The sequence below is a fragment of the Lagopus muta genome, chromosome 2 (genome assembly GCF_023343835.1).
Source record: "Lagopus muta isolate bLagMut1 chromosome 2, bLagMut1 primary, whole genome shotgun sequence".
Taxonomy (NCBI): Eukaryota; Metazoa; Chordata; class Aves; order Galliformes; family Phasianidae; genus Lagopus; species Lagopus muta.
The window spans coordinates 60,447,484-60,471,088 of NC_064434.1; the positions used below are offsets into that span (position 1 = coordinate 60,447,484).

The 23,605-nt window shown below is 37.4% G+C and overlaps 1 protein-coding gene across 10 annotated transcripts in view; it reads left to right on the forward strand.

The window, feature by feature from the left end:
* The window catches only part of IPCEF1 (interaction protein for cytohesin exchange factors 1), a 77,576-nt gene that overhangs the window by 32,615 nt on the left and 21,356 nt on the right, over positions 1 to 23,605 (forward strand). For 9 of the 10 annotated variants that reach the window (XM_048935109.1, XM_048935107.1, XM_048935111.1 and 6 more), the window contains 5 exons: positions 3,246 to 3,319; positions 5,887 to 5,958; positions 8,785 to 8,846; positions 10,563 to 10,651; positions 15,650 to 16,007. In XM_048935109.1, coding sequence (XP_048791066.1) covers positions 3,246 to 3,319; positions 5,887 to 5,958; positions 8,785 to 8,846; positions 10,563 to 10,651; positions 15,650 to 16,007 — 655 coding nt within the window. The remainder of the gene's footprint in view (positions 1 to 3,245; positions 3,320 to 5,886; positions 5,959 to 8,784; positions 8,847 to 10,562; positions 10,652 to 15,649; positions 16,008 to 23,605) is intronic. The other variant, XM_048935106.1, reaches the window with a different exon arrangement.

The following is a 23,605-nucleotide window of genomic DNA, read 5'->3' on the forward strand; positions in this document are numbered from 1 at the left end:
AGGCACATGTGCCTTGGAAATGAGTTTAAAAAGAATGATGTGTGATCCTGCCCACCCAGTGGTTTTAGTTCTTTCTTGTTGACTCACATTGAAAACCTTGAAGGAATCGGTACTTCTGCATATGGAAAAGGACAAAGGGTGAAGTTTAGCCAATATAATCCTGTGTTCCTGGCTGATCTTGTGCTTGTTGCAGATACCTGAATAATGCTGGCTGGAAAGGGACAGAGGACCAAACTCCTCTGCTCCATGTGCCTCTAGGACAACTTGACTGGTTTTCCAATTGAGGTTGAACACAGTTTTGCAAGATGTGTTAATGATGGTTGTCATGGGGATACAACTGAAAAGAAATATAAATATGAAATCAAAGGGTTGCAGGCTGTGATCTGCTGTCACTACTCCTCTTTGTTTTTTTTCTCTGCATTCACTGAGATTAAATTGGTCCCCGCTCACAGAGCTTTGTCAGGAACTGCATAATTGCGATATTTAAAAGTAGGAACCTTTCACCTTTGAGTCACAGAAAATGCTTGCATGCATGATACAAAGCCATTGATGTCAGCAGATAGTGCTGAGAGCTTAGTGGACCTCTGATCAATATATGACACAAATTATTCACAGCTCTGTAGGTTGTCTCACGTGGCAGAGAAAAAAAATGGACTAAATATGTCTAAATATGTTGAGGACTGAACTATTCCTCCAACAACCACGAGGTCTTCTGTGGTCAGTGCTAAAACTCTGGCTGAAACCATGAGGAGTACCTTGAATTGCAGATCAGAGCTGTTCTGCCATAATTAGGGATTTTCACTTTTCAGCACTGTTTATTTTTTAAAATGTTTTGCATCTTTATATTCACTTTAAATATTGAATAAGATCTAATAAATGATTTACCACACCTCCTAAATAAACAAAAATGCATACAATATATTTAGAAGCAAACTAAAAATGTTATTTACCTCTTTCATTGGGTTCCTTCATTATGTTTAATTAATATAATTTATTTATTTATTTTAAATACTGAAAAAGTGTGAGTTTTTCCTCTTTTTGTCCCAAGAATTTACAAAGGCAGTTTTTTTGCAGACATTTTGCTTTTTACTGTGGAGAACAGCAAAAAGTCTAGCTTTGTATGTGAAGCAAATATGTAAAAACAAACAACAACGACCCAACATGTAACAGCTTATTCTTTTTAAAATCCTGACAGAATAGCAAGCAGGTTAATTTTATTTTAATCTGAACTTTTAGGTTTTTTTCACATCCTGGAAATAAAATCCTAAGGAAGCTTGACTGAAATGTGAGTTAACTACAGCATACTTAAAATCACGTTAAAGATAACATATTGGATAAAAGTAAATATTCTCTGCACTTTCAGTGTTTTAAAATGTTATGTTTATCCCAAGAAGATTTCCTTATGTTTATTAGAAATTTTACTTTCTGACTGCAATGACACACAAGGAAAAAAAAACCATAACACTTATATCCATTTTTTTTTTCCTCTCCTTCCTTTTGTCTGACAATAATGGAGCTACACCTAGGCACACCTGAGGTGCAACCAGTAGTGGAAAAAGAAGTAGTTCCTACAATTCATGCTGTTGTCTTTCTTTCTCTCATATATAAAATGAAACATGACAATTTTCTTATAAATAAATGTGAAATAATGGGTAGCATTAACACAAAGCTGAAATGTGATGCATTGAACATCATCTAATTTTTTTTTGCCATTGGAACATGCTAGATGCTACGTAAGAATGGAGAGTTCTCTGTAGTAATACTAGTAAATGAAATCAAGGCTTACATGTCTATTCCCATGAAAAATTTAAGAGAGTACTCTTCTAAATTAGATGCTCATTTAATGTGCCAGTGATTGAAGTTAAATTCCCATCTCTGCATGAATGGGAGCACCCCAGATGTCTCCCCACACTGAGTTACTCAGTGCAGCTGATTTAATGGCCCAGTACATAATCTGAACACTTGAAATCCTTGTATAAATACTTACATAGTGTGTGAACTTATTCTCCTCATGAATGTCTGTTTAGCCTGGTGCAGGCTATGCTATTACTGGTGAAGATGTAAAATATAAATCTGTTATGAATGTTTAATGCATGTAAACTAGATGAATGATTCTTATATTTTGATTTACCTTATGGTAAATCTTTTTAGAGATTTATACTTTCAAGAGTTAAAAATCAAAGGCTTGTCTTGAACATCTTTTTATAGTCTTTTCATATTCATGCATAGTCTGACTTCAGTTGCTGTCAGTCATCTCCATTTGTTCTCCGTCTTGGTAATTGTTGTGTATATTTTACTTCTGTTAACTCAGTGTACATTTTCAGAATTGTAATGTGGCCAAGGATAAAGGCTGGGAGCAGTAATGAATTGATTTAGGAGTTAATGTTTTCTGTATTTTAAAATGTACTTTTTTGTTGTTGTTTTTTGTTTATTTGTTTGTTTAATATCACTATACGCTGCAGAATTTTGTCTGTGTAATTGCCACTCTTAGGAGCAGTCTGTCTCTCGTGGCTGATTAGGTGAATGTAGATAGATGTAGTAAAAGAGGATGTTTCAGCCGTAGGCAGCAAGAACATGGATCTGAGGCCTACAAATATCTTCGGGATTGCTGATACTGCTCTGACAGGGTCTGGCTGATAGGTAGTAACAGAGGTGTTACTGATTCATTTTCCATATGTTCACAACACTTGGCTGGTCTCTTTGTTGAACCATATCATGTGATTATGAATTGCTGCATAGGGTTTGGGTTCCTCTAACTGTTGCTTTTGGTCCTGGTTTGATCAAAACCTAGATTTTGCCCATCGCAGTTTCAGACTCTGGGTTAGACTTACAGCATAATCATACATCTTAGGTAAGGGTGCTCTATAACAAACAAACAAAAAATACCTTGTAGTCATGAAGTGGGCCAATCTACCCTAGAATTGTTATATGAGTTGAAGATTCTTCCTTCTTCAGATTATTTGATATTTGGAGGTGTATAACAAATTCTATTCTCACACTCTTACACAGACAAGAGTGGTGGTTTTCCAGTATACAGGACTTGGACAAAGGGTAGCTGGTGTAGGAACAGCTCTTTTCCTCAAAGATAGCTAAAACATAGGGCGTTAATGTATCCCCATGGTGATGAGAATGTATTTTTATAGTATAAAAAAGCTAAAAACAAGCACTTGCATGTTAAATAACATTAAACATTGAAGTCTGTTAGTTTGCCAATTGGTTGATCTGTCTTTGTTTATTTACTGCAGGCTGAAAAAGCAGAAGGATTTATCAGACTTCCAGACTTCAGTGTGGACAGAGCAACGGAGTGCAAAAAAAAGCAGTAAGTTTACCACTTAGCACTTGTTTTGCATGGCTTTTTACGTTGATGCAAAGTACTGTATTTCAGTATTTCGTCCTGACACTGAAACTGTGGGGAGCTCTTCTGTGTTGTATAAATAATGAGATGTTGAATGTGTTTCTGAAAAAAACCCAACACGTATACCAAATACATTTTTTAAAATTCTCTGGCAGATGTGCTCTACTAAAACTGCAATTAAAAAGTAAAACAGTATGCCAATTTATTATTACTATTATTATTGTTTTCTTCTTCTTTGTTCACTGCTCATGAATAAATGACGATCTGTCTTAGATGCCTTCTCTTGAGTGGAGAGTTCAACAGTGATTCAAATAATGATGCTTACATTTCAGTGGAGACTATTTGTGAGGCTGCTGTGGTACAACTTTTGGATGTACTTAAAGTCTCAGTTTGTGCCGAGAACGAAAACTTTGTTTAGCAGTGAACGCAACTAAAAATACTCCCTCCAACCCCCATGTGCAACACTGACTTCCAGCTGTTTATGAGTACAGTTCACGAGTTTGGAGGAGTGTTGCTGCTGTCCAAAGCCTTTTTTGTTTTGGTCACATGCTCTGCTGAGCTGTATGTGTTCCTGAGATTAAAGGGTTCAACAATTTTGAATACTAGGAGCTCTATTTTATTTTGTCAGAAGGAAGATGGTTGAATCATGAAACACAGGACCAAAAGAAATTGTTTTCCTTCAGTTCTGTAGCGATGGCTCTCTGTGACTGAGATGAAAATACGTTTGTTGCTTTCTGGGTATGGAGTAAGTTAGGAGAGGACTGTGAAGACCGAGTTGCTTGGTCAGCTGAGGCTCTGCCAAACGGTCTGTACTTCCACAGGAGAGTGTCATGTCACAGGGAACATAAGAAAACTATGCAGTCTCAGAGCCAGAGACAATGTTTTACAAGGAAAATTACTCTGGAAGGTCGTACTGATGGATATTCAACTAAAGTATGGTCTGATGCTGAAACAAATGAGTGTTACAAATGGGTACGGCACATGTAATTCGCAAGCAGTGTTGGTTTAAGGGACATTGTATATGGTCAGAACAGATCATGCCCTGCTGGAAATGTGCCAGTGGAAAAAAAAAAAAAAAAAAAGTTGAAGATTTTCTTTCATTTTACACTGCTAAAATGTTGCAGTTGGCTAGCTCCTTTTCCACCATCCTTCATCATTCTCTGTTACATTGTTGATTAATTTTTTTCTTTTTTTGTTTTCTTTTTTTTGTTTGTTTTCTTTTTTTTAATGTGGATGCAAAAGGGAGTCAGAGATCACTAATTTTGTGTGCTGCAGTATATGTCACCCTGGATCCTGTTGTCTTTCACTCGAGAGACACTCTTACACTCCAGGAGCTTGAGCATTGTGGCAAAAAGATACAGGGACTAAGGGTTGGGTTCCTGGGATTTAGGAATTTTGATTCCTAAAGGAAATCAATCCTGCTTTTTAAAGTTTATTTAATTAATTTATTTCCCCTAACATGTCTATTATGACTGTCAAATATTCTTCTAAGTATGTTCTGTAGCTGGTGAGCTACAGAGCAGTTGATATCAGGAGTAAATTTCCTTTTTCTTTCTCCTTTTCTTGAAGGAGCATCAAAATACAATATGTTAGAACAATATACAAGAGGTATATGTTGGTCAACATTTGAGGTAAAAATGTTTTTTTCTGAATTGGTGGTTTCCTCTCAAGGCAGCTTTAAGAATGAGCACACTGGATCAGACCAAAGCAGTCCAACTTGATATCTTGCCTTCTGAATTGGCCTAAGGCAGGTGCCTAGCAAAGATTAAATGAAAAGAGAAAACTTACAGTGCTATTTACTTAAAATGCTCCTCCATCCTCCAAACAATTTACCAATTGGAATCTTCCTGAGTCAGAAGAGGGTTAGTGTATTTATTAACCTTCGGTAATTTCCACCAGGTGGAATTCACTAAGGTTGATGTAACAGCATTCATAGGAGAAAGATCCAAGTCACTACCTCCATTTTAATTTTTTCAAATCTTCCACCTAATTGCCTCTTTGGTAAGTCCTACAACTTATAATGGAAAAAAACAGCAAAGCGTCAGTTCCTGTTTGACTGTGTATGCCATGAGTGACATTACTGTATCATACCCCTCTTCTTTTTACCATTAGTTCTATGTGTTGTGGTTCTTAGCTTGATTGGTCATACACAGAATACATTCTGTATCTTGGGTCATCCTTGGCACTTTTTATGAACCTTTTTCAAGTTTGTTTTATTTTTGAGTTGGAATACATATATTCAAGATATTGGCACACTATGGAACTATGGGGTGGCATAATGAAAGCCTTTGTTTTATTCCTTATTTCTTCATTTTTTATTCATAGATTTCATACCAAATACTACATGGACTAGGAAATGAGCTAAAAATAATCCTGAATTTTAAGGAAATAACTGTATGGATGGATAAGCTGATCTGGATTAATATAGTGGAATGAATAAATATTTAAAATATTAAAATCATTCAGCTACTTTTTCTTATGTAAAGAAGTTTTCCTCATCTCTCTTTTTTTTTTTTTTTTTTTCCTTCAAGTGCTATTAAGATCAGCCACCCACAGATCAAGACATTTTATTTTGCAGCAGAAAATGTTCTGGAAATGAACACGTGAGTAGAGAGTGACTGGCCCTGTTTCATCCTGTCTTGCATCTGAAAACACTTTGAAAGTTCATTCTCTCACTGTTGAGCAGTTGTTGATGAAGTTCTTCAGGGTATTACTAAGTATATATATTTTTTTCCACATCACTAAATAGAAGGAATATACTACTAATTCGCTCACTAATAGAGTTGAAATCAGTATCTGGTAGTTGGTATAATTTTGTTACTGGACTGCAAATATTTGAAGGAATTCCTTTCCACTAAAGAGGTGCAAAGATTTCTAGCAAGTTAATCTTCTTGGAAGAAGCAAGGGAAGAGAGGAAAGAGAGGAAAAAATGTACTTAGCTTTGCTCCAGAAATGATCTTGTGCTTGAATGTAATATTGTTTGCTTTCAAAATAGCATGCCAGCTAACAAGGATAGTTAGAAAGATATAAACAACTGTTTTTTATTTTAACTAAACATTTATTTCATTGCCAAACTATGTTGCAGTTAAGCAATCTTTATGCCAGAGTAAACTTTTTCTTTCCACAAATGTCTATAGGAACAACAATTCACTCATGCTGTTTTTTTAATGAGAGCAGTAAAAATGGGTACCTAATAGTGCCTTTTAAGGAACTACTGAGTTATTAGAATCAGATATTACTTGCAATTGATCCAGATTGGTCTGATTTATATACATTCACATCTTCTTTGTATTTATTACTTCAGAACATATTCTGTTCACAATGCTTTTTCATTAAATGGCCAAAAAACAGGTCCAAATCAGTTTAGTTGAAATAGGAAGACAGATAGATAGGGCCAAATTTTAATCTTGGCTGTACTGGTGACCTTTGTGAGATTCCTTATAAAGAGTTGACTTTTCATCCTAGAGACCCCATAGCTCTTCAGCACAATGGAAAGGAAAAATGTTGAGAGAATATGTGAGACCTTCTGAAGTAACTTCAGAGACAGAAAAGAACTGTACACATCTATTTATAAATCTGGACTGTATAGATACATGTAAATATAGATGTGAGAACCTGTTACCCTTCGCAACTTGGAGAAGCCTAGAGTTTGCAGATGGGGAAATGACTGTCTATTTCTGTATGGCTGCATTTCTTACCAGAGTTCCTCAATACAGTTGAAGGGAAGAAGGGCTGAGGAAGACTGAAAATGGCCTGAAATACTTCTGTAAAGAAACTGACTGACTGAGAGAAGGATGGATGTAGGGAGGAAAAAAAAAAAGAGAGCTAATGGAGGACATGTGAACATTAACAACTAGTTTGGAGCCCAGCTGGAAATTGTCAGTGTCTTAATGACATTTTGGAAATGTTTAGTCTCATGTAAGTGAGTGATTGAAATCTACACAGGTGTCTCCTCTCTTATGCCCCAGAATGATTTTCTTCAAACTCCACTTCTAGAGTAAATTTCATATTGGCTGAAAGCTAAGTAGCCTAGCACTGGAGCAGCTTGTACTATACTGTACTACTGCTAATTCCTTACTGTTGTAACTGATGATGTTTTCCTTGGCAAAGTATAGAATACATGGATTTAATACATAAAGTACACGCATGCTCACGCATATGTCAAAACAGACTAAAAGACATCTGTTTGCTTGGCTCCATTCCCACGCATACATATGTATGTGAGTGGTTCCACTGAAGTTGCTGGGGCATTCCTGTATGTTGAGCTACTTGTGTACTTAAATACTTGGTAGATCACGACCTTTTGCAACTCTCATGCATATATATTGATTAAGACACAGTGAGTTTATTAATTTAGTAGTTTATTTCATTAATTCAGCATTCATTTGTCATAGTAATGCAAATATGAAAAGCAAATTTGTTTTCTTAAATGCACACAATTACTAGTGGTCTGTCTTACCTTGCTCTTATTGAAATCTTGTATTAGCAGCATTTTTGTTTTGTTTAGATTAAAAACAAAAACATTCTGTTAAAATTTTTCTGTTAAAAGAAAGTAATTAATCAATTTTTACAGAGATTGCACATTTTTTTCTGAAATTTTTATGCTGCTCAGTTGTATATATGATAGTCTAAAAACCCAGTTACATTACCATTGTTCTAACTAGACAATTTTTCAATATTCGAGTACTTCAGTATAATCAAGATCTAGCACCATATTTTCTCCAAGTTATGAATTTTAATTGCTGCCCTTCTTGCATTCCCTCTTTAGGCCTTGAGTTTAATCTGAAAGACTTGAGGTATTTTAATAATTAGCTTCTTAAAACATGGATAGTTCCAAATGACTTAAAAGCAAACACAGTACACAAAGGGTATTATCAAGGGCAGCTGACATCATCTTCTATGGCTCCTTTGCCTTTTTCATCACCTTGGATGAAAGATAATGTCACTGATATTCTGTTATGACACTAATCATTTTCCTTTAGCTTCCAGAAATGCAGTTCTTTGGTCATCGGTAGTGTTTTTCCTCAACATGAGGAGGAAAACATGTCCCAGACAACCAGTCCTGCTCATCAGGTCCAGTCTGAGAAGAGCATGAGGGCTGTAAAACAGAACTACACAGCTTGCTATAGTATTTGATTGACAAAAATCCATATATAGAAAAAGAAACCTTTTGGTAGTCTATTACATATTACAAGGTTGGCCTATGAGATGCTCAGTGCTTTTCTTCTGTTGGCAATTTAATCCTACACAGTTGTTAAAAGGAATGGGAATGTTAGTAATCAGGTCACAGGTGTTTTCTTAGGAAACACTGAGATACAGAAGGAAACATTCAGACTTTGGGTTAATGAATATACATGTTGAAAGGGGAGAAATAGTCAAAATAGCATGTAAATATTGCTAATAATATATCCTCCCTGATTCAAACACAGGTGGCTAAGCAAGCTGGGGATTGCTGTAGATCCTCAGGCACCCAATGGAAAGAGCGAAGAAGGTATGTTTCTACAACAGTTTTTGTGTCTAAGCAGATGATATCCTTTACAGTTTTTGATGGGCTAAATTTTTGTCAGATCTTTTCTTTAACTGTCACCTTGAGTCTGTCTGGCCACAGAGCCCATTGACACACTGACACAGTGCAGAGGAGCTTTAGAAACACTGGTGAGATAAGGTATCGCTGAAAGGAGGCCACTGATCTTTTGAGCTGTATTGACTGAGTTGAGAGTCATTAAACCTGACTTGAAATAGGAGAGCCAAAAAATATTAATAGAAGCAAAATATGACAGATGTTTTGTCACAGATGCTCCAGGATCTGTCACGAGAGAGTTTCAGAAAAGAAACCCACAGACATATTTGTGTGGATGCACCCTTGCAGAGGTACTGCTGTTACACAAAGCCACTTTTTTGCTCCCAGCAACTTGATTTTCCCCTCTGTGCCACACACTGTAACTCTTTGAGATGCTTTTTAGTGTATCAGAAACAGCTGTTACCAAGGGCTCCTCAAGAACACATCATTCACAGAGCCTTAGAATTTGATATGGGCTGACTGTAGCCATTCTCAGTCCTTGACGCTAAGATGTTCCAGCACGTACTTTCACTAAACAAAACTACAGCCTTGCTGTTAAAAATCCTATGATTCTCCAAGCAGTACTGAGAGAAAGTTTCATTTTGTTAACATCTTAGAAACTTCTCTCCAGTGTATAAAATCTTTTTCTCTCACAAGTTTTTTCCCCTCACATTATGGTTATTATAACCCTGAAATTACATGCATGCCACCAATAATTAAATTAGAAGATACAGTAATTACATCTGATTGGATAATATTATGGGTCTGAATGGCTAGTGTGTGCTGGGAGATTTCACAGAGGGAAGTTATCTTTTTCAGTGGTTACAGCCAGGCCCTGGGAATAGAATGCCTAACTTGTGAGCTCTCCTTCTTGTGTGTGTCTCATTTTATCAAATTAGCACTTCATGTAATCCACTGTTAAAAAGTAGCTGAGAAGTGTTGGAAGACACCTCCCTCTGATACACATGCAATTGAAAACTATGACTGCCCCTTTGCCACCTCTCAAGAGATTTTGGGTCTGTCAGCTTGGTGGTTTTCTTTCTTTTTTTTTTGTTTTTTTTTTTTTTGTTTTAATGGTATGCATGGTCTGAGAGTACTATGTCTACTTCTATTGCTAGCTCTGAAACTGTACCACTGTGCCACGTGGTATGTCAAATTACCCTCTGGTGACAAAGGTGTCTTATGGTTTCCAAAGCATCATGTGAGCAATCTATTTTTTCCAGAATTGTGGCCAAAACTCCAGTGCTGGTTGCCAGCTCCAGGAGAATTTACTGGTTACAGAGAATAAGAGACAGCATCTGCTACATGCAACAGGTCTCTGCGAGTTCTGTCACAGACTGTGTAGCATTTCGTTTAAAGGCTGTGAAGGGACAAAAAAAGAACCACTTCTTAGTGGTAAAGCTATCTGGAGCAGCGACACCTAGTGTTGTCGTCTATCGCAAGTTTATTTAAAAAATAATAGAAGAAAATGTTGCTATGAAGCAGCAGAGCATTATCAAGAGTGGGTTAATTTTCAGCATAGGAGGCACTAACATCTTATAGTCCACAACATTCTGCTTGGGGAACTTTGATGAGCACAGCACTGTGAGGAATAAATGAGTTTTGGTTTAACACTTTATATTTGCTTATTTTCCATGTCTGCCTCAGAATGCTATAGTGAAAGTGAACATGATGACCCAGAAATAACAGACACACTGCCTCCCTCATATGTGGCCCAGCCACCACCTCCTCAGTTAGTAAGTATTACCATAATTAGGTTTTACTTGATCAATGGTTGAAACAAATCATTCTCCAGGTGGTGAGCTACCAGTTAGACTGGAGACTTTCTCGCTGTGTGCCTGTGAGATATGAATGCACTGTTTCCTCTCACCTCTGCCCAGTGATTTTTCATGCAAGCACTGTAGCCCATGCTGCTGAGAGCCTCACACTGACAAGAATACCTCCTTCAAGGGAAAGCATATTCACTCTGTTTGAGAATGGAAGGTGTTACTGTGCTTCATAAGTGTGTTGTGTCTTTATGAGGTTTTTAACATGCAACTGTAACCTAGTCTTCACAATATTTATATTTCTTCATTCAATCTGAAATCTTTTGTTTGGTGATGTTGGTAGCATTATACAACAGATTTATGTATTCGACTGAGCTGTTCTTTAGAAGACTGAATTTGAAAATGCTTTTGTGGCAAAGAGGAGAGGTAAAAGGCAAGAGGTGTTTTCTAACAGGGATTATGTCAGTTCTTTCCTTTTATGACTCTGAAAAAGACATTAGAAAAAAGAAAATAATTATACTCCCAAAATCTATGTTGTCCTTCTACCTCATTGTGGAGCATGTCCAGAATATTCACTACCACCTCGCTTTTTTACAGAAATTGGAATAAGTAGCATGAACCCTCGTGTGTGTAATCAAGTGCTTCTCCTATTTATGAGCCAGTTCTTGATCTGTTAGTCTAGCCTTACTATTGATGTTCTTCACAGTGATCTCATTTCTTCTCATATGAAGGTACTTGTTCAAGGTACAAGGTTTAACTAATTCTGTATTAGGACACGAATAATTCAGTTTGGGAGGGTAATACAGCTGAAATGAAGAATCCTGACTTCAAGCCTTTCACTCTCCCAGCTGAAAGTTAAATCTAGGCATGTTCAGTAATATACTTGTTACCAAATAATCTTCTTGATCAGAATCTGTGATTCTGTGATTATTGCATCTCATGGATGAATAAAAAATGTAGTAGCTACCCTGTTGGTGTAGTAGAGGTTCTTGCAATGGTACTTTAAAATGACATCCATTGGTTTGGTGGTCATGTAGGCAGTGAAGAAAGAGAAAATCTGAAAAACATAGATGAGCTGGAGAAGCTTGCATGAACACGGTCAATTTTTAGATAGCTAACATTAAGTTTGGTGTCTGTGTCGTATTGTCATCTATTTGCCCCGTCTGTTTCTGTCAGATAAGTCAGTCTTCACTTCCTCTCCTTAAACAGTTGTGCTTCATGAATCACTGTAAAACAGTTCACCTGGCACTCAGAGGATGCTCTATATAATAGGATTCTTTATTGCTTGTATTAACTGAAAGTTAAATGTGGCTAAGTGGCTATAAATATTGGAGAATACAGGAAACTTGACAATATATCTCCAAGAGTTATTCTGGGCTGAAGGCCGATAATGAAGCATCTTGAAATTTATACCTCAATGGATCGGCTTCAGGAGACAGTAAATGACTTTCCCATCTGCTCACCTCGGAGTGAACACAGGCATCTTTCCAGATGATGAGTTTTAAGCAGGTGCTATTTTTCAGTTTGCTGTTTTTCTGGCTTCCTGCTACTTCTCAGCCTGTAGCTGCAGAGGTGATCTCTGGTTGCCTTCCTTCTGTATGCTTCTCTTAAGAGCTGCCTTCAATGTTTTAGCATGGAACATGTGGGAGGCAGGCAACAGTGCAGGTGCTTGAGGGGTGTTGTTTCCTCCACCCTTCCTCTTGAAGGTCATCTTCTAGTCAAGGTCTAGAAGGTCATAGTACAGTAACTATGTCTAGCTGCTGATTTCCCTTTTTCTCACCCCTGTGGATGAATGTTGGTATCTCCAATCAGTCAAATTTTCACCCCAAGGAATGGAAACTGGAAAGAGCTCCAGCTGCCACTGCTCTGCTCTATGCTCTGGCAGCAATTTGCAACTGGCAAACACATCTATGCTGGAAACTCAGACTGGAAATATCTTTTTTTTTTTTTATAAGTTATAATTCTGTCTTCCAAATGCCAAAGGCATTTTGCAAAATAGGAACTAGGAGCTATGGACATTTTGGAAAATTAAATGTATGATGTCTGAAGTAGAAGGGCATCCAAGCTTCTTGAGATCCACTCCGGCTTGGAAACTGTTAGTCTGGAACAGCCATCCAGGTGCAGATTCTGTTACGTTACGTTTTAGAGCAGTAAACACTTTGCACTTCCTGAAAAAAACTTCAGCTGCTGTTAGTTCTCTGCGATAAAACTGTTTTGAAACTTTAAAAGCAAAAGTAGTGATTATAAGCTTTCTAGTTTTATGTGTTTTTGTAGGTTTTGTAGGGAAAGAAAAAAGCAAGGGAAGAACAAATACACTTAAACATCTGTAGGACAAGAGCTTAACTGATCATCTGTGTTAATTTCTCTGCATGAGAATGGCTCAAAAATCAGCAGCTCAATTGAGTAAATAGATTGCAGCAATTCCAAAATAGCTGCTGAGGTGTTTCATGGTGATAATTTTTTTCTCTAAATAAATGCCTAGAGACACACTGATCTGCAGTGGAATCCTTATGATCTGCCAGCTTAGACATCTGCTTTTGAAAGTGTCTCCATGTAGAGTTTTTATTATTACATGTATGATTACAAAACTTCCAAAGGAATGACTCTGTCACTCACGTAAACATTTGTCATGCCAAGAAAAACATGTATACACAATGTGTTGAAAAAGGGAAATATGTTGTGGTAGTCTGCTTTATTCTTTCACAGTTTTTTTTTTTTTTTTTTTATTTAACAAAAAATGAAAATGAAAACAAAAATATGTAATAGAAACAAGAAATTCCATTCATTGAGGCAGTTTTCATTTCAGCATCACTTTCTTTTTCTTCTAATGTAAGAATGCCAGTAAAATTAGAGGTGAGATCTAACATCTTGCTCTTAAGACTTTAAATAAGTGAAATTAGACAGACTATCAACACCGTATGAACAACGGCTTTTAATTTTTGGTCTATTTGACTGTATGAACGCTATGTGGTGCTCAGAGACATGATTAAGCAGTGGGTTGTTAGGGTAGTATGGTTAGGTTGTGGCTGGATTTGATGATCTTTAAGGTCTTTTCCAACTGAACAATTCTATGATTCAACAATTTGTTTTTTCAATATGAACTCCTGGATAGATGAACAGGTCACTTGTGCTCACATGGGCATCTTGAACTACATCATGCGTAGATCAAAAAGATGCCTTCTTGCCCACTGCTTTAGAGTGAGTATGTGAAGAATTCCTTTTTAAAATCAAACATGCAACTAAAACACAGTGTCACACTTATTGTAATAGGGATATAAATAAGATGTAGTCCTGCAGAGTTTACAACAGTCTGGAAGAATAACTTTGAATATTTAGAGAAATAAAGAATGTGCTACAAACAAATGGTGAGCCACAGTCATCTCATCTTACGAAGTGATTAATAGCTACTTGAGACTACTAGACTAGAAACTCAGGGAAATGCACTCACATTTCTTAATGTAGAAAGGAATTAGTATACCTTACAGCAACAAATGAATTACAGAAGCTTTTATAGCGTAATCCAAAAAAAATCCCTCTTGGTTTATTTTATATGAATACATTTTATTTCTAATTTACCAGTGAATTATTGATAGATATTCCAGCCTTGCTCCTTTATTGTGTTTGCAGCTTGTTCGGGTTTCCCTAGCAACCCCATTTTGCTAATTATCAGTACTTCCAGTTTAGTTATCATCTATTTTAATACTTAAGGAGATTTATTCTGCATATGTGTGGCAAACATAAAACTCTCCATCAAGTTTTGTATTCTGATTCTGAGTCTGGCCAGTAGTGGATCATCTGCAGGAAATTTACTTCAGGAAATTTCTGAAGTAGCAGACAAAAAATATTTGGCTTTTGTGTTATACCTCCTCATGGTTTCCACTAAGGGTTGCAATCTGAATCTTTATTTCCTTATGCCTTCAATTATTTTATTTGTTAATAGATCATCTTCTAATTAATTTGTGCTTATATTTATGTGCTTGCCTGCGTGTTACTTATGCAATTGACTATCTTGGCTTATATGCTAGTGGTTTTTTGTAGCTAGAAAGCAGAGTAGTGTTAGTTCTTGTTGATTTTCATTAACAGATAATAGTACAAATCAGTCAATGCAAATGCATGCTGTAGAGAGAGTTGTTAGCCTGTGAGCTTTGTGAGCAAAGATATATTTGCTTGTTTGGGAAACTACGTATTTCTCAAAACTTTTTCTTCTCTAATTTTTCCTTATATGGAATCATGCATCTATTATATACCGTCTCTCACTTGCTGCTCCCATAGGTTAGCTGTCTCTGAGCCCTCATTATTTGTGAGGCAGAGTGATGAGTACAGTATGAAGAACCCTAAGATGTGCTTAATTTTGGTGCATCTCTAGTGAAATATGGATCCGTTTTCAGATTCATTTCCTCAAATATAAATCTTGGCAGGTGAATGAGCAGAACAAATCTTGTACCATTCCAATTTCTATGCCATCTGCTCCATGACTGCCTGTTTTTTCTTTCCACGAGTACTTATTCAGCCTTCTTGGCAAATATTTAGTCCCTAGAATGGATGGGATAAAATGGTTTTGGTTGCTGAGGTCATTTCAATTCTGCTTTAACATTTCTTATGTTGTCTATATATGGTTATGGCATTGATGGATTTATTGAATACTTCAAAGCAGCTTTATGTTCTATGGTTCAATGTCTCATTTGGGTTTCTTTTGATGAGAGAAATAAAGTGAATGGAAAAACAGTGAAAATGACTATGAGACAAAAAAGGATGCATTCAACATGGTATTATTTTCTTAGGTTCTGAAGTTGTGAGAGATTGGTTGCCTTGCTTCAAGTTTGTTTGGATGGATAATCAACCATATTATGTTAGTTTTTGGTTAGTTGTCACTTCAGTTGTATATCTATGAGGTGTAGGGCCTGGAAAAAATAATAACTTGGAAAAAATTTTTTCTTTTTTTTTTTTTTCTTGTTTGTTTTTGGAAAGCAGGATCAACAGAAATCCTCTTTGACATCAACACTGTCAAGTGAAGCATCTTGTTCTCTTTCCTCTCCTGAAAGCACTTTCAATTCCCAAGAATCATCATCTTCCTTAACGTCCAAAGTGGTTTATTCTGAGAGGCAGTCTCTGCTTGACTTCGTTAACAACTCTGCCATGGAAGAGAGTGATCAGCCTTTAACTTTCTGTGTACAGATTCAATCTGATGAGCAGACAGAAGTAGACTGTGGAGAAAAAGCAGAAAGTCAGATCTGTCCCGGTGGTGGACCTGAAAACACTTTCTTAGGTCTGGATACACATTGCCTAACTGTGCCAGATGCAGCAGGACAGATAACACTCGCCAAAGGTGAGATAATGAGAGTTTTGTCTGGGATTTTCCCATAACTTCCTTTCCCCTCTCTTTCATCATATTTCTGTTGAAGAGTTTTAAAATGGCATGGTTTTTTTTTTTTTTTTTTTTAAATGACAAATATTTGGTTTATTGTGCCTTAAATATACTACTCACTATTGAATTGGTAAGTACATTTAGAATTTTTCTCAAATTTTATATATAGGTTAAGATCATAGCCTCTGTATAAAATCCTAATGTGTTTTTACTAACTTCATCTGTTTCAGGGTAGCTGTCATTTATTAATTAGAGTTGAATCCAAGTGTTAAGAAAGTTTCATGACATAAAGGTGGAATCACAGTATATGCAGTGCCACAAAACTGAACTCTGAGAAAAACACTGTCTGTAAGAAGTGATAAATGAGAAGTTAGATCATCTTACCTATAAAAATGTCAACAGTTGTGTTCACTTCCGCTATGTATGCATTATTCATTTCATTGAACTTCATTGTAAACAAGAGAAAACAAGTGCAGTCCTGAATCAGAAAGTCCTTAAAGGCTGGATTTTGTTTAAGAGTGTATCTCCATAGGTATCTTCTACTGAAATATACTGTTAAACAAACAAACAAAAAAACGCGGTACAGTAACAAAATTTGTTTGTTGTTAGTATTAACACAGCCATAGCAAGACTGTATATCTTGCCTTTTGAACGAAGCTTGTCTCCATGCTTAAAGAACTGTTGAAGTTTAAAAAGTATTTCTTGCATACAGCATACTGAAAATGAGAAGATTCTCAGTCCATTATCTATGTTCACCTATCTTTGTAGGTGAACAGAAAGCAAGGAGCTGAATCACTTAAAGTAGCGTAAGGCACATCAGTTACATTGTCACTTCCAATTGTTTTACAATTATCAACAGTTAGCACACCTTTGTTTTGTTATGATTTTACGAAATAAAACAAAACAAAGTAAAAAAAAAAAAAAAGAAAAAAAAAAAGAAAACAACCCACCAAGATATTGAAAATTGATCTAAGTAGAAGCTTCAGACAAAGTGAAAATTAATGTCAGAGTATTTTGCACTCAGCTTAATTATGAAGCTGCCCTGCTAGAGTTTTCTGAAGCAATGAAAGTCAGTAAGAACTAAAACTGAGAGTGAGTAAATGTCTTATTTCAATGATGTTGAAGAAAATAAATGTTTTAGAAGAGTTCTTGAGAAATCTGATTACAAATTTTTCTGTCTTGGCATTGAAAGTAGTGAAAAGGCTGTACATTGGACCCTAAAAAGGTCTGTGATAAGTATATAGCACATGTTCTGTAATTTGAACATTAGGGTTAAATCTGACCAATTAATCTCTTTGGAAAATATTCTTAGAATGGACCAAGAGACACACTGCTTATGTGTGTGTCTCAGGTTATATATGTACACAGGAGTTCATATTTGATTGCATTCAGGTGGACTGTTGGATTGTAAGCCGTAGAGAGTATGGTGGCTTCTCGATCCCACTGAGAAAGATTCAGTGGTTGCTTTTTAGTAGTATAAACTTCAGCCTTTGCTCAGAATATGATACTCTGATATTGTCAATGTTTCTGCAGTAATGCTCAGGCTAAAGCTTTCTATCATAACTGTAAGGGTGACAGGTAGTTTTATGGATGCTGACAGATTTAGTGAGATACAATCGTAATCATTTAAAGAAGAATTTTATAGGTTTGTATGATGATGTAGTAAATGTAAATCAAGGCATATTTTCATATGTTTCTGCCATTTGCAAGATAGTTTAATTGTTCCAAAAATATTTCTGGGGAAACAAATTCACTGTTCACTGTTAAGCCAGCCCTGACTGCAGAACACATCAGTTTTAACCATGCTGCTTATCTGTGATGGAATTACAGAAATAGATCATTTTAGTGAGACAGTCACTATAGAAACTGTATAACCTCATAAGTTACTATCTGCATGATAACTGTTGTTGAGCAAGTAAGATGTATACCATACATTTGTTATTCTTTATCACTCTGCATAGTATGAGAAGATGGAGAATGTTGGTAATGTTTTTTTCTTGTAATGGATGCTGAAATACTAAATGAAGTAATTTGTAAGGAGATTACTTAAGCTATTTCAATTTGAGATTGAGGTGAAGAAAGGATTAATTAAAGTAGCAATTCAATTCCAAATGGAAATTATCAAAAAGAACCCATAATTCTCTATCTATGGCTTATACCTCAAGAATTTCCCTCTGCAGCTAGTTGATAAGGACATGCACAAATACTGTGAGATAATTTCAAGTTGGGGGATATCTATCTGCAAAACCTCATGATTTACAGTAACTACCAAGAACACCACTGTTATCTGATGTGGAACAAGAGGGCATACTTTGGTGATTTGCCAGTGTAGTACATCTTATTTACTTTTCAGTGCTTCTGAACAGTATGTTGTTTGCAGCTCTTCGTGTTTCAGTGTAATGCAATTACACCCAGAAGGAGCAGGGTACGCCTTGCATTGGTGCATGTTCTTAAAGTGCATGTCCCCTGGACGTATCAGAACAATCCTACGGTCTCTGAATTCTCTGCCTGCGGAGCCTTGGCATGTATATATACTTTCCTTTTCCTTGTGAGAATAGAAAATCTCCTGTCATGCACTTTGCTTTGCAGCAGCCATGCTCTGCTTAGAAAAATCCCATGAGGAACTGCTAGCTGTAGCTGTTAGCAGCCAAGACCTAGGGGAGAATTTTTCCAAGAACCAAAGAGTGTTTTTCCTGGCAAAAGTCAGGCATGGAAGTTGATAGGAGAAAATTTGTTACCTTGAAAGAAGAAAGAATAGCTGTGCCTCAGTGGGAAGAACTTTTCATGTAAATACAAGTAAAGTAAGGAGGGAGATGACTGTCTCTAACTACTCTGCTCTTGTGAGGCCCCATCTGGAGTACTGTGTCCAGGTCTGGAGCCCCCAGTACAAGAAAGACAGGTAGCTGTTGGAGAGGATCCAGAGGAGAGCCACGAAGATGATCAGGGGGACTGGAACACCTCCTTTACAAAGACAGGCTGAGGGAGCTGGGCTTGTTCAGCCTGGAGAAAAGAAGGCTGTGGGGTGACCTCATTGCAGCCTTTCAGTATCTAAAGGAAGCCTACAAACAGGAGGGGAATCAACTCTTTGAAAGGGTTGATAGTTGCAGGACAAGGGGAAATGGTTTTAAGTTGAGGGAGGGAAGATTTAGGTTGGATGTCAGGGGGAAGTTCTTTACAGAGAGAGTGGTGATGTGCTGGAACAGGCTGCCCAGAGAGGTTGTGGATGCCCCATCCCTGGAGGTGTTCAAGGCAGATTGGATGGGGCCCTGGGCAGCCTGGGTTAGTATTAAATGGGGAGGTTGATGGCCCTGCATGTGCTGAGGGGGTTGGAGATTCATGATCCTTGAGGTCCCTTCCAACCCAGGCCATTCTGCGGTTCTGTGAGAAAGGAACCTGTAGTGGTAAAATAGACAGAGATTTCTCAAAGAGGAAAATGGGTGAAACCCTGTAAAGGAAGCAACAGGTTCAGCTAAGTGATTATAGGCTTTTTTTTCCTTTCTCTCAGTGAAAATCATTTAGGGAGATCTGCTGAGCAATTGTACACATCTTGAATGAGGATATGTACCAAATAATATTTGAAAAAACTTTCCAGCAGCTCTCAGTGTTATGAGCAGTCTCAGACTTATTGCTCAGCTCTGATTACTGGGCAGAGGTTACATACCAGAGAGTGGCACAAAAGTATAGAAAAAAAGGATTGTATTTCCATTTACTTAATGGGAATAATTTAATACTTCAGTATTACAGCCTTTTACATGAACAGTGATAGAGGATTCAGTGCTGACACAAAGAAGTTGACATGTAAACAAGGAACAGTAAAGAATACAAACAAATATGTGACTACGTGCTCTGTGTACAGAAGCTGTTCTTGCCCCATCCAGGATGGCTAGACACACTCTGCAGCCAAACTCCATCTTTTGTGTTTCTTCTGGCAACCATTGGAACAGAAAGTATCAGACCATGACACAGCACCACCACTATCATCAAAAACAACGATAACAAAAGGAAGCTGTAGAAATTGAGAGGTCAACAGGAATGTGTGTTTTTATTTATTTGGGTATCTTCCACTGTAGCAATAACATCCTTCTTCCTTGTGGTTCCTGAGGGTTTTATAATCACCATCACATGATCTTAATGCATCTTGGCAAGAAAATTTTATGGTACCACCTCTGGTTTATTTATTTCACTCTGGCTCATTCATAATAGCTGGTGAAAGAGCTGATGTGCACTGATATTTTGGGAAACCTGGAAAGCTTCTTGAAAACAATTTGAATTTTATGTGGATTGTTTTTGCGAGAAGGAGTTGGTTACATAGAAACTAGATGTGGTCAATTCCTTCTTTTCTCAGAACTTACATCCTTTTCCCCTCTTGAGTCTGCCTGTGCCAGTAATAGCCAGAACAGATCTTTTGGTGTACTCTGGCCTCTTTGTTCCTTCTGCATAAGTTATAGTAAATGCTGTATTGTGGCTGAGACTATCCAACAGGCACGCCTATATTGCGCTGCATGGAAGAACAGCTGTATTTGAATGATCATTTTGCTTCAGATTAAAGACACTTTAGGAATCACAGTGAAAATTATGCTGTTACATTTTCTGACCTTGAAAATAGAGATACTTGTTTGTGCTGTTTCCAGTTTAGAAGAGTTTGGAGTCTGTTAAAAATGTCACCCCTCTCTGCTGAACTCGCTGTATTGTTGTAATCAAAAGCCTTTGACTCTCAGTGTTAATGTAATTTTCCCATTACTGCTCCCACTCTCTCATGTCTCTGGGTTTTATAGTTCTGCATTAGCCAATGAGGAGTTGGTCAAAGACAGATCCTTTTAATTTGTGTATTTCCTGGTCTGTAGCTCTTTCAGAAATGTGATTTCCCTAACATGTCATTTCCCTTTGGAAAGACTACTAATATGGAGAATGGATAGGGAGCATACTGGGGATTGGTAAGGGCATAAGTGGGTTGTAATGATTTCATCTCCTCTCTCCAGCCTTGGTTTATACAGTGCTCTCTTGGTATCAAAAGTTCTGGCAGATTCAGGAACAGGAGAGTTGGCACAGCCACAAGAAGCTTGTAAGTATAGCAAAGACAGGAGAAAGAAGATTTTTTTTCCTGGGATTAATGCACAGCTGGAGAGCTATGATATCCCAGTTAGAGAATGGAAGAATAAGTACTTAAATTTCTGGGGTTCAGATTAGAGTTAGTAATATATATTCTGTTGGGGATGATTTTCAATACAAAATATTCTTCATGCAAATCATTGCCAATTTCTATTTCTTCACCACTGGGAAGCAATCAGCTTGATTTTTCACAGCTGCTGCCTGAAAACTTCTGGATAATTTCACTTTTTTGGGCTTAAATAGTCTTATATCTGAAAGTTTTCAGACAGGCTCCTGCGTTACTGCTGCAGAGTGGGGAGTCTCTATACTGTAATATCGCCCACCTGTGGCAAGTTGACTGACATGGATGCAGAAGCTGAAAGTTGAGGCACGCAAAATGGATGTGCTGTGCCTCTGGCAACATGCTCTTGTCTGTGGTATCTCCTGTTAGGTAGAGGAAAATTCCAAATTGGTGAAAATTCCTTTGTGGCTTTGAGCCACAAGATGTGTTTTACTCCTCTTGAAATGGAGTTCGTAAGAAGTTCTGGCCAGCCTGAAATCTCACTTCATTTTCATTGTCTCAGCATAAACAGACTGTTTCCCTGCAATGTTAAAATACCTCAGCGCAGGACTTTACTTTTCTGGGGTCACTCCTGGTTCCTTTCCACTTTCCCCACTGTGGAGTTCAATAAAGTTAAGAGAGCTGCATCATAGAATTGCTCAGGTTGGAAAAGACCTTAAAGATCATTGAGTCCAACCACAACCTAACCATACTACCCTAACACTAACAGTCTTCCACAAAATCCTGAGCACCACATCCGAACAGCTTTTAAACACATCCAGGGATGGTGACTCAACCACCTCCCTGGGAAGCCTATTCCAGTGCTTAACAACCCTTTCTGTAAGAAAGTTTTTCCTGATGTCCAATCTAAACTTACCCTGGCACAATTTGAGGCCATTTCCCCTTGTCTTGTCACCAGTGAGAAGAGACCAATCCCACTCTTGCTGTGAGCACCTTTCAGATACTTGGAGAGAGCAATAAGGTCTCCCCTCAGCCTCCTTTCCCCCAGACTAAACAGTCCCAGTTCCTTCAGTCTGTCCTTGTAGGGCATATTCTCCAAGTCCTTCACAAGCCTTACTGCCCTTCTTTGGACCTGCTCCAGCACCTCATTTCAGAGCAGTACTAGTGAGGACCAACTTGCCCATTTAATTAAGACTGCTCTGAAAGTAATGCCTCCAATCTTATTATGTTGGCCCGTCACATCAGAGGCAGATGGTATGGCAGTAGTGGTTGGACCTTCTAGCCAATATTCCATTAAATTTTGTTGCCATGGAACAGATGGCAGCGGAGGGACACTATGACAGAGTGGTATCTGCCATGGAAGTGCATATGAAGCAAAGATGTGGAACTGAACTCCTCCACGAGGAAAAAAAATTGACAGCTATTGACATCCACTGACATTACTGAACATTTCTGGTGATAGAACAGTGGATGTGAGCACTGTGGGGGATGTGGGGCGATGAGTGTTGTGTTTCACCAATGGTGTCAGTAAGGTGAAAGACTAGCCACTTTCCAGACAGCCATTAAGATTTTTGTAAGCATGGCATACCAGCTCTTGTACATTCCTGGTAAAAATGTTAGTGGTGGTGGTAGTGTCAAGAAACAGTGTTTTGTAGCTGAGAATTAATCAAATAGTGTAATTGTGCTCTTTGTATCTGTTGTTGTTTCCATGGAAATAAACAGGAAGAATTACTTTCACAGCAACATAAGATTTTGTTTAGCAGACTATATATATCCATCATCATAAATCTTATGAGCTTAATAAAACTCAGCAAAGGGGCAGCTCATTTTTTTTTGTGAGCCTGACACACAAATCTGTTTTTACACTGATGCCGGAGCTTGAGTGCTATGTGCTTTTTGCATGAATTTTCACTTTGTGACGGAAAGCACATATTTTGTAACAATTCAATAGTAGGTCTAGACTGGCCAGATTTCATAGGAGTCTGAATCACTTATGACTAGAAATACAGACCAGGTACAGGAATGCCTGAGCTTTCTCTTAGACTTGCTGATGGACAGGTTAGGGGTCTGTTCTGAGATGCAGAGGGAAATAAGCAACACAGAATTCTGAGCAAGTGTGTTGTGAATGTCTGAATCCAGAGAAAAAATCCCAGTCCATGTTAAACCTTGAGTCACATTACCTTATTTCTGTTATCAAGCATTAATTTTATTTCAGGTGTTTTGTGGAACAATCTATGGGTAGTGCGTTGCTAACTTTCCTTCCATTAAGAGGCTTGTAAAGTACTGCACTGCACAGTTCTAGGAGTAAGAAGAAATATGATTTTTTTGTTGTTTTTAATCACTGGTCATTCTATTGATTTTGTTAATTGATTGCTAGACATAATGCCTCTCTTCTTTCTCCATTAGCCCTCGCCCCTAAAATTCACACCACGAAACTAGTACACTCACT